The sequence below is a fragment of the Paramormyrops kingsleyae genome, chromosome 14 (genome assembly GCF_048594095.1).
Source record: "Paramormyrops kingsleyae isolate MSU_618 chromosome 14, PKINGS_0.4, whole genome shotgun sequence".
NCBI lineage: Eukaryota > Metazoa > Chordata > Actinopteri > Osteoglossiformes > Mormyridae > Paramormyrops > Paramormyrops kingsleyae.
Window position 1 is genome coordinate 12,821,030 of NC_132810.1, and position 14,434 is coordinate 12,835,463.

Here is a 14,434-nt window from a genome sequence, read left to right on the forward strand (position 1 = left end):
GGGGGCTAAAGTTTGAGTCACAAGACATCTTAGAACTCGTAATACAAAAGCTTTGTGAAGCGTTCTGAGGCTCTCCAATTACAAAGGTTATCCTGAATGACAGACACCATATAATCAGCCTCATTCTTAAAAACAGTTTATCGGGGATCCACACCAACTGAATTGGTTCCCTGATACCAGTAAACAACCTGAGTAAATTGGGTCTGTTTATATGACTGAGATTGGAATTTCTGCATGCTGGGGTGAGCTGGAAGGGGATTCAGGAAGGAAGACCACGCATACGAATTACGCAGAGCCTCATTTATCTCAGCCGTCGTGAAGGCATCATCTGGGATGCTGATGCCTACAAATTCTACTCTAGGGATCTTTGAAAACTGGAGCTAATCGAGAAACCAGCGCCTGAAATGAACATTTTCTGTTATGATGCCTGAAAAATAAAAAAAAGCAAATTGAATCTCACATTATATATGCAGCACTGTTACGATGGGGAGGAAATCATGGTTACATTCAACTGCGATTTCTGTTCATGTTTCCAGAGCCCTAAAAATACAGTAAGAGGCTCTCAGCTGAATCCCCCAGGGCACTGCGAGCTCGGCTGCTTGGTGTCCAGCTCACATTTTTTCGGAGGGCGTTTCCTGCCACTACGCACTGCAGCTCAGTGCGTCACTACGCTACACTACACACACACACACACACACACACACACACACACACACACACACGCGCGCAGCAATTGACAATGCCAGGGCCGGCAAATTCAGGAATAAGCAGCCGTTCATACGGCCGTTAAACTGACCTGAAGGGAAAAACACACTTTACAAACAGCTGCTGGGCGGCAGCACAAAGGCGGCCGAAGGACGGCAGGCCCCCTGACAAAACAGCGGGGAGCGTAAATGCAGAAGGCCCCCACCCCTGCCCCCGGATTTTTCTTCAGTGAATATTCGACCACCTAAATGGATGCCAAACGGAATGCAAGCCTCGCAAACTCTCCTGCATGAGGACATGGGGAGCAAATAAATCATAATTACCCCCAAATCGCGCCCCCCCCCAACAATTACCGGGTTAAACAGCGGTTAACTAAAAGAAAGTAGATGGGAATACATCTGAAACAGATCAAATCAACACATGAACACAGCGGCCAGGTACGCCTTCACTGTCCCACGTGAAATACGAACTTGCGGAGAAGTGACAGGACGCGAGGGCACAGGAAGCACGGTGCAAAAAGCTGGAAGGAGACGATTCGGTACGACCCCAATGTCATTAATCAGAAATAAGAAGCGTTTATTCAGTCTAACTAACATTAATCTAGGAGCATGATTGAAAGCAGGATAGCTGCTGGGGAAGGACACAGGTTTGCGGCACGTTTACCACATAATGGGTGTTGCTCGAGTCCCCTCGAGACGTATAGCTATATTGGTGCAGTTAACTATGCCAATACGACAGCCTCAGCCAACTGCACCAGTAGGATAGGCAACTGTGCACATAGGTACATAAACGTTTTGCCTTCCAGATGCTAATATCCAAAGTCTTAAAACATGACTGGCACAGAGAAGGCATTACCGAGAAAGAGGCCCCGCCCCCATGCGTGCACCAGCGCACTGTCATCAGCCTGCAGCTCCCAGCGGTCACACCGTCGCCCTGACAATTGGCTGCTGTGGCAGACAGAGGCACCTGCTAATAAAAAAGCCTGACATTTATTTTTAAAAAGCTCCTGTCTGCAGGGAGGGGGAGGGGGAGGGGGCTGGGGCCCATGTGAGCGGCCCGAGGCTGGCCAGCGGTGTTGGGGGTGCAGCAGGCTGCAGGCATGCATGCTATGCTAATCCTGATCGTCCGGCAGCGCATTAGCAGCCGCGCATTATGCTAATGGTGTTTTTGCCAGTAACACGCTAGGCGGTAGGTAGGTTGCGTAATCTGTAAGCAGTAGGAGCAGATTTTGATTATTTTATATGGTGCAGCTTAATGGACGGACCAGCTTTTCGTACAGGGAGTATCCTGACCCCATGACCCTGACCAGAATACGCAGTTAGAAGATGGATGGCTGGTTGACTAATGGACGTTATGCTAATTTTAATGTTGCCACGGCTGCTGAATCTTGCAGGATCTTGCGTTTCTCCTTGAGCCAGACAGTGACCCGAGACAATCCCCTTCCCACATCAGAGGCGACGGCGGCAGAGAGAGGCCAAGAAAGTCTCGCGGTTCGAGCCACAACACCGGCATGGAAAAGACATCAGGCGTCTGGAAGCTTGGCCGGTGTTTCCAGCGTGGGAATCGAGCGTAGCTGCTCCCCGCCCTGGAAAGCCAGTGAGGTCATGCCTGGCAGAGGAGCGCCTTCCCCATTTCATTGATCATTAATAAGCGGTGACATCATGTGCCCCAGCCCCCTAAAACGGCATCTACATTTCCGAAAGGAAAGATCGATCCAAGGTGCGAGGTCATCTATCCCCCACAATGCTTTGCAGCGCCAGATCTTGCAGTCCGAGTGGTACGAACGACTCTTTGCTAACTGTCAGATCAGCCAGCAGCCATCACTTACGGAGGGCCTGTGCGTCTCATGATACTCAGCGCTTTACAGAGACCGGAGACACCATTAATATCGTGTCACAGTGTGAGTGGAATTAACCCTCTGAGGTGGAATGCATCGGCTCTAAGCAGACCTGTTGTGTGACTCGGTTTTCAGGCTGATTCCCCAAACGAACAGCACCGGGCGCCGACATGCACAGACCAGCCTGGAGCCACATACCCAGTGACTGCTGCTCGCACATACCCCGTAAAGGACGAAGCACACACTCTCACATGCCCGCATGCCGCCGTACAGCGCCGGGCTCCCATGCCTTGTTTTAAGACGGAGCTTTCCATGCTATTCCGCTTCTACCTCCTTGGCAACCGTTGCCAGGCTGCGAGGCGCTGAACTGGGCTGCCGCATCTCCTCCCCCAGCCCTCCATTTCGGGCATCTAAACAAAAGGATGCCGGTTACCTAGCAACAGAAGGCATACAGTAACCGTATACAGTACTGCAGACAGAGCTGCATCATAAATCACGGACCAGATAGAAATTTATAGGGGGGAAAATGAATATTTCTGATTACTGTCTTTATTCATCTGCAAAAAGCTACAGAGGACCATTTTTGCAGTTTATCATTTGAGGCAGGCGTCCTCTGGACAGCGGGAAGGAGGAAATAAAAATGGAAGAATTTAAAGAGCACAGTAAGGCAACGGGAAGTTTATATTAAAATAGACACATCTGGTGGAGTAAAGTTCACGGTGCTATAAAAACTCAGTCCACAGGGAATTCTGCTGGAGGAGAGACCTGTTAAACTTCCTATTTTAGGCTAAAAAGCATTATTCCAGTTAATAACCAGAGACTGATTTTTGAGGTCTCTAGCCAGCGTAGCACATTCGTTGTGACGGTTTTGCCGGAACAAAATGCACAACGTGGCTGGGTGCCTGGCAAACACGTCTGGTTCCGTGCTACGGAAACCCCCGCGCCAAACTCGCCAGCGGGGAGTGTAAAGGCGCCGAGGCACAAAGAACACGCTCCGCTCCTTGGGAAACACCCAGCATAGTTTACGCTGGCAAAGGCCACGCCGGACCTCACGTGTCTGAGCTTTCCGCCTGTGCGCGGCCCGTATGCCACATGATGAGATCCAACATGGTCCAGTTGACAACAACTAATGAGTGTTGCCGAAATCTACGTGACTCTGTCAGTTGCCATACCGACACCTTTCCCACAGACGCATGTGTGTATATAAACACACTACTGCACATTATAAACGAACAACAATGCAGCGAGGGGGCCAGCTCACAATCTTCAGTACAAACCTCCACCTAATAAACAAAAGGTTTTGTTGCTTGGGCCACCGATTCCATCTTACAGCCCTGAATTACAATCTAGGCGTGAACCAGCAACCCGCCTGTAACCACAGCCTACAGCACGGCCTACTGGGGCAGGAAGAGCCCAGCTTCAAGCCTCGAGGCTAACCTCTACTCCCTCCCCCACCCTAACCCCTCCAGGAGGTCAGCTCTGGACTCAGACTGTATAAGCATCTGGCCGATGGGAGGGGCCCCAAGGACACCCCACATCGGGTGGGGCTAAGCTCCTGATTGAACTGGACCGGAAGGGCGCTCCGGCTCATGACACATCAGTACATTTCAGTGGAGTGCAGAGCGGAAACGCACACTAACTAATCACCCCATCCTCGTCCCCCTAGGACCCACCGGGACAGCCACCTGGGGGGGGCGGGTGTCACAGGAACACAGCGTGAGAGAAAAACCAGAACATCAGGCTATGCGGGATAGACACTGCAGGTAGGACCTGGACAGTGAGGCTGCTCCATGGCGTGTGACCAATGACAGGATTAAGAGGGGGGCTCGGGGGGGCAATGCTGGCACATGCAGCAGCAAGGTAGGCGAGAAACTGAGACATATAGTGCAAACAGTGCAGAAACAGAACATCCTGAAAAAGATTAAGAAAATATTAAGGAATATGATCACAATCTGAAGGGGGGGGTCAGCGAGGAGACGGCGGTTAGCGGCGGAGGAGTCTCCCCGGAAATGATCACAGGGATAGCCAACCCCCTCCCTCCACCCCCCACCCCCAAGAGTGCCCCATATTTAATTTCAAGGTAACGGTTATCGTGGCTCTGACATACTCAGGAAACGCAATAAAACCGGAGGTAAAAATAGCACATCCCCGAGGAGGGTGAGGAATGGTCCAGCGGTCGGCGGCGTGGAGGTTTCTAGCTACGGCAGCCACGCTCGGTTGCCACGGCAACCAGCGCATAACAGCATCTGCAAATCAAACTGAAGTAATAAGGTGTCTAGCATGCACCCCCCTCCCCACCCCCACAGTTTTACTACCAAACGTGCAGCGGGAAGCGTCTCGCTGTAGACCGTAGGGACCTCTCAGGCGCTCACACTCACCGCCATGCCAATAACAGCAGGTTACCCACGATGCATTGTGGCTCCTCTGGAAATTCACATGATGCCCATGATTGTATCCCAGTCCTGCACCGAATTTTCCCTTCAAGGCCCGGCCAAGAGTGCAGGCACACGCAGACGTGACCTTTTTTCTATGGCAGAGTCTCTGCTTTGCGCCTGCGATGGGACACATGTAGCTGAAATCTGTGATTGCTTCCTTTCTTCAAAATGAATGAGTAGCTCAAAGCACGGCACAGAACATGCAGACAGCCCAGGAGGTTTAGCAAGGCAGATTGTTTTTTCTTCATTTTTAAAGCAATTTTAAACCCGTCCAGTTGGAATGGTGGCTATTCTTCACAATGACCCCGGGCAAGCACATGATCAAATCCTTTAATATATCAAAGCACAGCATTTGTAGAAATACTACTCCGAGTGGGCATAACACACTAGAAGGTAACTAACATATTTGACAGCACAACATTTATGGATGTAGGTTGATGTGTAATTTCTGAAAGGCCCAAGCCTTCTTTACTGAAGCAGCAAGACAATACTGGCTGTATGATGCTGCACGTTCTGTTTCCTATAATTTTGTCCAACACAACCTGGAATTTTGGCATGCAGAACAAGATGGACTACAGGGTTGGCAAACGGGGAATTTAATCAGATGATGTACAACCAGAGAAAGACAGGGAGGCTGAGGGAGGTGGGAACAGGCAGAGAGAGAGAGAGAGAGAGAGGAGGAGGCAGGAAGTAAGGACAGGCTGGGAACAGCAGAGACGTGAAAGCAGGCACCTGCACTTGTAAAGGCTACATTCTGTGCCATAATTAGCTCTCCACTCACACACACATCCATCATCCCCAGCAGGCTGTAGCTCTGATTCCAGGAAAGCGGTTCTGGGGTGCTGGGGCTGGGGGTGCTGGGAGATTGGCTGGCTCGGCTTCAGGGAGGCAGATTACATTCGGAGAGGAAAATTGCCCCAGCCTTCATAAAGGGCGTCGCAGCGGCCCGGCACTGACCTTTCAGCCGGGCGAGGGCCAGCGCTGTAATTACAGGTCAGCAGGGGACCAGCGGAGCCGTCCATCCGGGCCCGGCGCCGTGGGCTGTGTGACTATCCTGCAGGGAAGTGCCGAGACACCAGGCCCAGCTTGCTAGGTCCCCATTACAAAGGCGCTTTCAATGATAAAGACCACAGGCTGTATACCGTGCAGCAGTAACCATGGTACCACAGTCATGTTTATGGCTGTAGCTTTAATCCCGTTCACTCTGACTCGGGTAAGAAACATGTCACCCCCACCCAAAACAGGAAGCCTCCATTCAGATCCATGCGGCTGCCCACTGCAAGGCCCCAGGATAGTGCAAGCTAATGAGCGTTTCACACATTTAAAACGCAGCTTCTGTCAAGGTTTATAATGACACCTTTGTAAAACATGCTAACATTTAATATGCTTCTATCATGGGCAGAAGGGCAGAGGAGAGGGCAAAGGTTGCCAAAATATCCCTGGAAATTAGGAAACCTCAACGTTGTGGGGACATCCCCAAGAAACAGGGCTGGGAGCCATAAATCACGCTGGGATCAATGGGAAGATGATACACAGACAGCAGTGCAAACACACACGTGAGTGTGGGTCTGTGTGTGTGTGTGTGTGTGTGTGTGCACGCACAGACCCTTTGTTTGAAACGTGCTGGAAAAGGGACAGTCACAGAGAAAACGCAGCGCTTTGGGCCAGCTTGGTTCCAATTAACATTTATAGTGTCCTATAGTGTGGATTCCAAAGCCTGTGGAGAGAGACAGGGCAGGCAGCCATAGTAATCATCCCCCCCTTTATTTTTATTTATTTGGGGGGGGGGGGGGGGGCGACTTCGATATTCAAGCATGACCGCGGACCGGAGGAAAGGAGGCGAGATTCGGAGGCGAGAGGCAGCTCTTCCACTCCAGATCTCATTTAGATACTGTCCAAGAGGACAAGACCCCAGTGAACCGCAGACTGCGAAGGAGAACACAGCCGGCAAGCGGCCAATCCATCCATCCATGAGGTCGCACATTATAAAAGCCTGGTGCACTCAATGCTGACTGGGGACACACAGTGACTTCAGGGTTGCTGTGTCTTTTCGTGACAAGGCAATCAGCCGTGTGTGTCCCCCTGCTGCCGCGCTACCGGCTCCCACCAAGCAGCCGTCCCCGAAAACACACCTGCAGACATAGCCCATCCTGCAACAGGACGCTTAGACTTGCCATTTTATGCAGACGTAAACATACAAAAACAAAGCTATAGGAGCAGAGGAGAGCTGTAGGGGAGCAGTTAAACTCTAGATGAGATTATACGTACGCGCCCCTGCCGTTTTCCTTTGTATTTCAAGCTACATTTCCCGACAAAGGAGATCTCCTGCGGGAGAGCGCTACTGCCATCAAATGGCGCAAGGCGGAATTACAGCCAATGAGACAAGGCCAACTAATTTCCAACCCTCGATGCAAGGCCATTCAGAAAAGGCTAGTTTCAGAGTGCACAATGAGTGCTGGAGAGTGACTGGGAGATGAATGAATGCTCTGAAAAGCCATCTAATGCTGTACATCATGCATCCTGTAATTATCATGATTTCTCCTCCAATGCCTCAATAAAGCTGCAGAAAAAAAACAGTAAACACACCCCCCCACTTAATAAATCAATCTTAAATAGTCATCATCCATGCCATTAACAGTCTCCCGTTCTGGTTCCCTCCGGCAACACAGCCATGTTTAGTTTCTGGGGGGGAGGGGGGGTAGTTAGGAGCGCCGGCACACGCAGGCCGGCCATGCGGCTGGGCAGGACAGGAGAATGACAGTGTTATGGACAGTTAGCAACAACCTGAAGTCCTGCTTACTCACTTACAAGATTCATGTTGGGAGTTTTAAGTGATTATTACATACAAGCCAGGCGTGCATCCCAGACGGTGCAGCGCGACGGGCAGAGAGCACTGGGGGCCTTGACAGCCTCTTCTGAGTGCTGTGAGAGCTGATCACCGGGGAACGGAAAAGGAAAGGCACAGATTGCAGGAGGGAAGTCACATCTCCTGGTTGCCATGGAAGGGCTGGGGGGGGGGGGGGTACAGCTGCAGTTACTGTGGGAGGCGGCAGGACGGCCTGAACGAAACAGGGCCCGCTCTGTCAGTCAGGTGCACTCGTTCGCACACACCCGCCCCTGGCTGGGGGGGGGGCAACACCTAACCCTGCCAGAATACTGAAAGCCACATACCTTGAAACCATGGCAACTGCATTTTAATCACTAGCATAACAACAGTCAACCTTTAACGATTAGTACCAGGCAGAGACGGACATTTCAAGACCAGAAAGTAAAAATCAAGATTTTGTTTCAACCAACCAGTGAACCAGTGTGACTGTGACTCTTTATACGCAACTGGTTCATCAAAACAAAATCTTGTTTTGGATTTTTACTTTCTGGACCCAAAATGTCCACCTCTGGTGCCAGGACAGGACACCCTATAGGCAACATTCATGTAAGCGTGTGTTATCATTTACCCAGCACAGGGACGTCACGCATGTGACACACGTCTCTGCATGGGAGGGGGGCCTGAGGCTGAGACTCCGTTCCCATGGACACACTCTCACCCTTGGGGAGGGTGGCATGGTGTGTTTGTGAAGCAGGCCACACAGCAGGCAGAGGGACTGAGCGGCCATCCTAACCCCCCACCTGTTAGGCTCCCCCCCGAAACCCACAGAAGAGGAGGACCAGCTGCGGCTGGTCCTCCTCCTCTTCCTCCTCCATTCCTCTTCCTCCTCGGGGACACACTGCGGCTAACGAGGGGAGGCACTGACCTGCTGTTGAGCGCGATCTCCCACATGACCCTGCGGCAGGGTGACGGCAGGAGGCCATGGGGACAGAGCAGCGTGGCGGGGAGGGACTGCGCCCTGTCCTGCGTCTGCGTGGGTCCGTGTCTGCAGAGCAAACAAGCAGGCTGGCTGACTGACTGACTGTCTAACCAACTAACTAAAGGACTAACTAATGCTCCAGCTGCTCTCAGCAGCACAGATTTAAAAGAATTACAGCATGGCGAGGAAAAAAAGGAATATCATTTATATAATTATAATTACACAAACAGACACACATTTTATACATTATTCAGGCACACAGACAGCTCTGAAAAAATTAAGCAAAATTTTCAGTTGCAGTCATTTCTCAATTTAGCATCTGCGCCTGTGTAAAATACACATTTTACTGCAGCCTGGCTCTTCCCTGCTTCTCTTTCTTGCTTTATGGGTCTTCAGTCCTCCTTCTAGTAGCATGTTGGGAATTGTCCTAGCAGTGCACCTCACACCTGCACTGTTTCCCATTCTTTTTGAAGATCACTTGAGGTCAGCCTCCGATTTATGAGGCACTGCTGGATAAGTTGACCGTCATCTCCGGCATCAGAACGTCGTTTCTGCCCTGTACTTGACTGGTTTTTGGTCGTTGCCAGTGTCTCCTGCTTCACCTTGTTCTTGTGTACTGCTGTCTTAGAAATTTTGAGCCTCAAAATGCCTCGCAGTGTACACACACACACACACACACACACGACAAAATATTTCTCAGGGAAAAAACAGAAACAAAGATCAGCTCTTCAGCTGGCAAGCTTGGGGGGGGGGCATTGGTAACAAACCTGCGGGAGCGGAGGAGGAGGGCTGAAGTGAGGGGGCGCTGGTGCTCATGGCATCCAACGCTGAGCCCAGAAGCCGGTTCTGTGGGGGAGGGGGGGGGGGGACAGAGCCAAGGTCACTAAGGTGGCAGAGTGGAGGCGTCACACTTGAAGGACATAAGGCATCATAGCGACGCCCAAATCGAGTGACCAATCAGGATTCGGCCAGAATGCATCACGTTCCACAGCATCATGATGACAAACTATCCTCTGGAAATCTCTGTAAGGAGCCAGCGGTACCGGGGTGGTGCCTTCCTGAGCTGCATGAGCTGACAGCTCAGTACAGGGCGAATGGCAGCAGGGGGCACCTTGTGGGAGTAGCAAGTACGCCCTGATGTCACGCTTACAAGGGGTCAAAGGTCAGCCAGCGCCACACCTGGGGTGGGGGCAATAAAGCTCGTTTACAGGGACACGTCATGGCTGGGTGATAATATTGGCGACTACAGAGGGATGGGAAGCCTTGGAATGCAAAGCAAGGCCCCAACTACTGCCTGCACTGCCGCCAAACGCACAGGAGCACCAGGCGATCCAAAGGGGAATCAGGGCTGCGGGAAGAGTGACCTTTACATCACACAAAGAAAGCCATACAGAGCAAACCAACACACAGGCGACGGAAATGAAACTGTTTGTTTGCATATAAATGACTGAATTATTCAGATAAGGCTGCAGCAAGGCTGGGGGCTTAAATCTGGCTTAATGCTGGAACAGAACAAGCAGATAGTTTGGCTGGATGGGTGGATGGATGGATGGATGGATGGATGGACGGAGGGATGTGTGGATGGATGGGCTACAAACCTGCAGCTCCAGCTGCTGTGCCTGGATCCTCTCCAGGTGCTGCAGCCTCTGCTGGGTGAGGGCGCTGAGCTGCTCCTCCAGCCGGGACACGCGGGCCAGGGGAGACCCCGCCTCGCTCCCCTGGCTTTTGTTCCTGGGCCGTTCAGCCTCGCGGAGCTTCTGCAAGCCCTCAGAGACCTGGGACACTCGGGCCTCCACGTCACTCTGGGCCTGTGGGCACAGCCTGGTCAGCACCCCAGAAACCAAACGAGGAGCCTCTACACCAGCAGAGGGAGCCGTATGAAAATGGTCTAAGGCAAAATGTCACAATAAATTCACCCATCCATCCATTTTCTATAACCACTTGTCTTATTCTGGGTCGCAGGGAGTCTGGAGCCTATATCCCACAGGCGATGGGAACTACCCAGGATGGGGCGCCAGCCCATTGCAGGGGGAAACCTGAGTACCCGACGGAAACCCCATGACAACACGGGGAGAACATGCAAACCCCATTCCGGAATGCATTGATCCAAATCAGGAAATGGAACTGGAGTTGGAACTTAAATCTCCCTGAAATTCAAATTCAACTCCAATTCTGTTCCCCGTAGTTTTTTTTCCAATCCCAGCTCCAGTTCCATTTCCTGATTTGGACTGGAATTGATCAATGCATTCCGGAATGGCCCCAACCCTGCCCTACACACATGGAGCCATGCCACAGACTTGAACCCGGGTCCCAACGGTGTGAAGCGACAGTGCTAACCACTGCACCACCTCACAATACCTTCAGTTCAATCGATGAATTTATAAAGCTACACTGTGATTTTTAGTCAAGATGCACACTGAGCACAGGAAGGGAGACCCACCTTGATGAGTGGTGCTGTGGCGGCCAGGGCGGCGGCAGTGACAGCGGCAGCTAAAGAGGCCGCCCCCTCAGTCACATGCTCTCTTGGGGAGCCATCACTGAGCTGACGCTCAGAGAAAGGGGTTACTTCTTGCTCCAATAGCCGCACTTTTACCTCCCGCCTCAAGGGGGCGCTTTGAGACCTGATACAAAAAGGTCAAAGGGAATCTGACCACCTGCATGCCGAGTTGCTTCAACAATAAAACTTTCAAGCAGTAGCTGGACAGATTTAATAATACAGCTTTAAAGTGATGTATCATAAATCTTGTAATACCATACGGTCATGTTTACCTCACAATCATGCTTGTGTTTTGGCAAAGATTACCATTGTGACACAGCTCTGTTCCATTTCCAGATCATAAATGAGAGCCCAAAAATTTACAAGACCATTCTGGTCAAAATGTATTCCTCACATTCTTCAGTAAAGAAAAATGACCCTTTATTAAGTGGAATTTAAAAAATTCAAATGTAAATCAGTCATTTTTTGGGGGGCTGAGGGAGATCATCTCATAGTCTTTGCAGAATCAGCCTTCACCTTGTCTGCCCAGGTGAGTGGGGGCAAGTTGCTGCCCCCAGTCCATCTTTTATTCATAGCCAGCATGGACCTGCCAGCTGCTCCCAGCGTTGTGCTGCGCAAGTATTCCAAAGAGACCCCCATATCCCCCTCCCCCACCCCCCCATCAGCCGTCTCCCGCCCAGCCTCAGAACTACAACGCAGTGTCCCGCAGGAAGGGCTGGGGGCACAGGAGAGACAGCAGCCCCATTCACACACAAAACCAGACACCTGCACCCCAAGCTACAGCTCGCATCTCAAACACCCGCCAGCCTCTCGCCCGGGTAACCGTGGCGATTTCATCATCAATGTGTCGGGAGCAGCCTTCGCCTCCCATTGGCTGCGGCTTCCCCATCCGGCCACCGGCAAACACGAGTGCCTCCGACAAAGCAGGGGCCCAGATCGAGCAAGAGAGTCCCGTGGGATCTTAGCCAAAAGAAAAATGGAGGCTGGCAGCCTGTTAAACAAAGATGGAGTAAATGAAACTCAGAGTGCACTCCGATCCACTCTGGGAATAAAACTGAAATGAAAGGCTGGTAGTTAACGAGGGGGACACATTTTAACACGAGAAACAGTAAAGGCCACTGACATGAAACCGTGTAGAATGGACTGAGGAACACGGTGCAGGGACGGAGCCTAATAAAACCGTCACCGTCACTCTGCTCCCAGCATGCAGTAGGACACAGAGTGGCCTCCTACCTCTGCTTCAGAGCGGCTCGGACTGCTTCCTTCCTTCCTGGTGCAAACTTAGATATCACCATGTCTTCTCCTACATGGGACAAAGCAGGTATGATGAAACCACACGACAAGTCACATGATCTCCATCTTAGCAATAACTCCCAGAAATCCCTGCCGATTAGCAAGTTATATCAAACCATCATTTATAATATATGCAAATCAGTCAGACATGCCTTAAATATTCACTACCATCTAGTACTCTAGTAATGAAGCAAAACCCAACCATTTAAATACAAAAGGTGAAATTATTCATAGTGTGCAGAATTTATGGCATTTTTAACTACTAGAAGCAATAAAGCACAATACTACAATGCACAATGTTTTAAAAGCTGCTTAGGCTGATCATGTAATATCAAGATTTGCGTTTTAGTGCGATTTTGAATGGAAATACCAGCAAACTTCAATGTTCTGACGCTTGAACATTACCTTTGGGTGCACTGCCCCCTGGTGGCCAATTGTATTTAACTGCTTTATTTTTCTTCTTATTCGGAGTCTAAACAGACACAATCGAATATGAATTAATATAGACAAAAACATGCTTATAGCAAGTGGAGGTTTCATTCATATTATCGCATATTTCACGTTACTAAGTGTTCCCTTTTTTTTAAACATATCTATTGAATTGTACCAATTATTACAGCTGAATGTAGAATGGCATAGTACAGTAACTCAGGTCAAACAAATTCTGTGTATTTTCGTTTCGTTACTTGCCTGATGGGCCCAGGGATCTTGATCAGGAAGCTGCGGATTGACCGCGACGTTCCCTGTAAAATTTAAAACATAAAGGACTAAAAATGGCCACGGGGTGGCGCACGAACATCACGTCAGTTGCTGTCAGGAGTACATTTTATTTATTTATTTTACAGTAAAACTTATATAGGAGGAAATAGTACCTTACTAATTTCATTAAACAGCTTGCGAATTGAAGAGACTTTCTTAATTCATTGCTAATTTTGTGATCATGCCAAAACGTTAAGGCCAAGTTACCGTGCAGCGACCCTCTATTTCCCTCAACCCAGGGAGAGGTGGGCAGCTTGTTTGCTGCCAATGCTGGAGGTACGTCAGCTTGCTGAACTGACGGCTCGATGAAGCGCGATGACGACGGGGCTCCCCGGAGCTTCTGCACAGAAATTCTCTTTTTGTCTTTAGGGCACCATCCGGATGAGACTAAGCTCACGTCCTGCTTCCCGCAGCTCTGATTTGCCGGCTGGGTTCTCGTCGAGCGGATTATAATATCCTCGGCGTCCGAACTTGATGCAGACTCCTCCGGGTTTCCTCTGTGAAGCGACGCTGCTAAAATGTCTGCCATTGCTGGCTCTGCATCGAGATTGTCAGTCAGTTAACACGGCGTATGTAGACACCAAATCGTGACTAATTTATTAAGTTGCTAATTGGATACTGGTACAATTACTGCAGAAGCAGTCCAATACAACTAAGGAGCCAGACAATGTAAACAAAGTACTACACTTAATAAATGGTGAAATTATTCACATACATATATTCGCTAACAAGCAGAACATCGTGGCAGTCGTGGTGTCAAAGCTGCAGTTAGCTTCCTTTAGAAAGACACCACGACCTCTCCATTGCTACCAGTCATACAGCCGCCTGTTAAATAACTTTCCCGCCCGGCTTCAGCCAGCTGACTCTAACAATACTGGGGAACATGGCAACACAACTAACTTCTGCAAAACCCATCCCGTGCTAGGGCACACCTAACAGTATAAAGACAGTGTGTAAGCGGTCAGGAAACTACAATGAACGAAAAATCCAAAATATGTATCAGCACCAAGCAGCGTATTATTAAAATATTCATTTACGTACATAAGCACATTAAACGGACGTTCATTCGGGGAACAACAATCACTTCCGGTTCAAAACAAGT

General features: G+C 50.2%; 1 protein-coding gene across 4 annotated transcripts in view; it reads right to left on the bottom strand.

Moving 5' to 3' along the window:
* kiaa0586 (KIAA0586 ortholog) overlaps positions 1-14,434 on the bottom strand; it is a 143,299-nt gene that overhangs the window by 128,383 nt on the left and 482 nt on the right. The window contains exons 1-9 of one of the 4 annotated variants that reach the window (XM_072699331.1): positions 14,374-14,414; positions 13,540-13,869; positions 13,264-13,316; positions 12,979-13,045; positions 12,514-12,583; positions 11,224-11,404; positions 10,382-10,591; positions 9,551-9,629; positions 8,730-8,849 (exon numbers count right to left, since the gene is read on the bottom strand). In XM_072699331.1, coding sequence (XP_072555432.1) covers positions 8,730-8,849; positions 9,551-9,629; positions 10,382-10,591; positions 11,224-11,404; positions 12,514-12,583; positions 12,979-13,045; positions 13,264-13,316; positions 13,540-13,861 — 1,102 coding nt within the window. In that variant the 5' untranslated portion in view covers positions 13,862-13,869; positions 14,374-14,414. The other 3 variants (XM_072699329.1, XM_072699330.1, XM_072699332.1) reach the window with 3 other exon arrangements.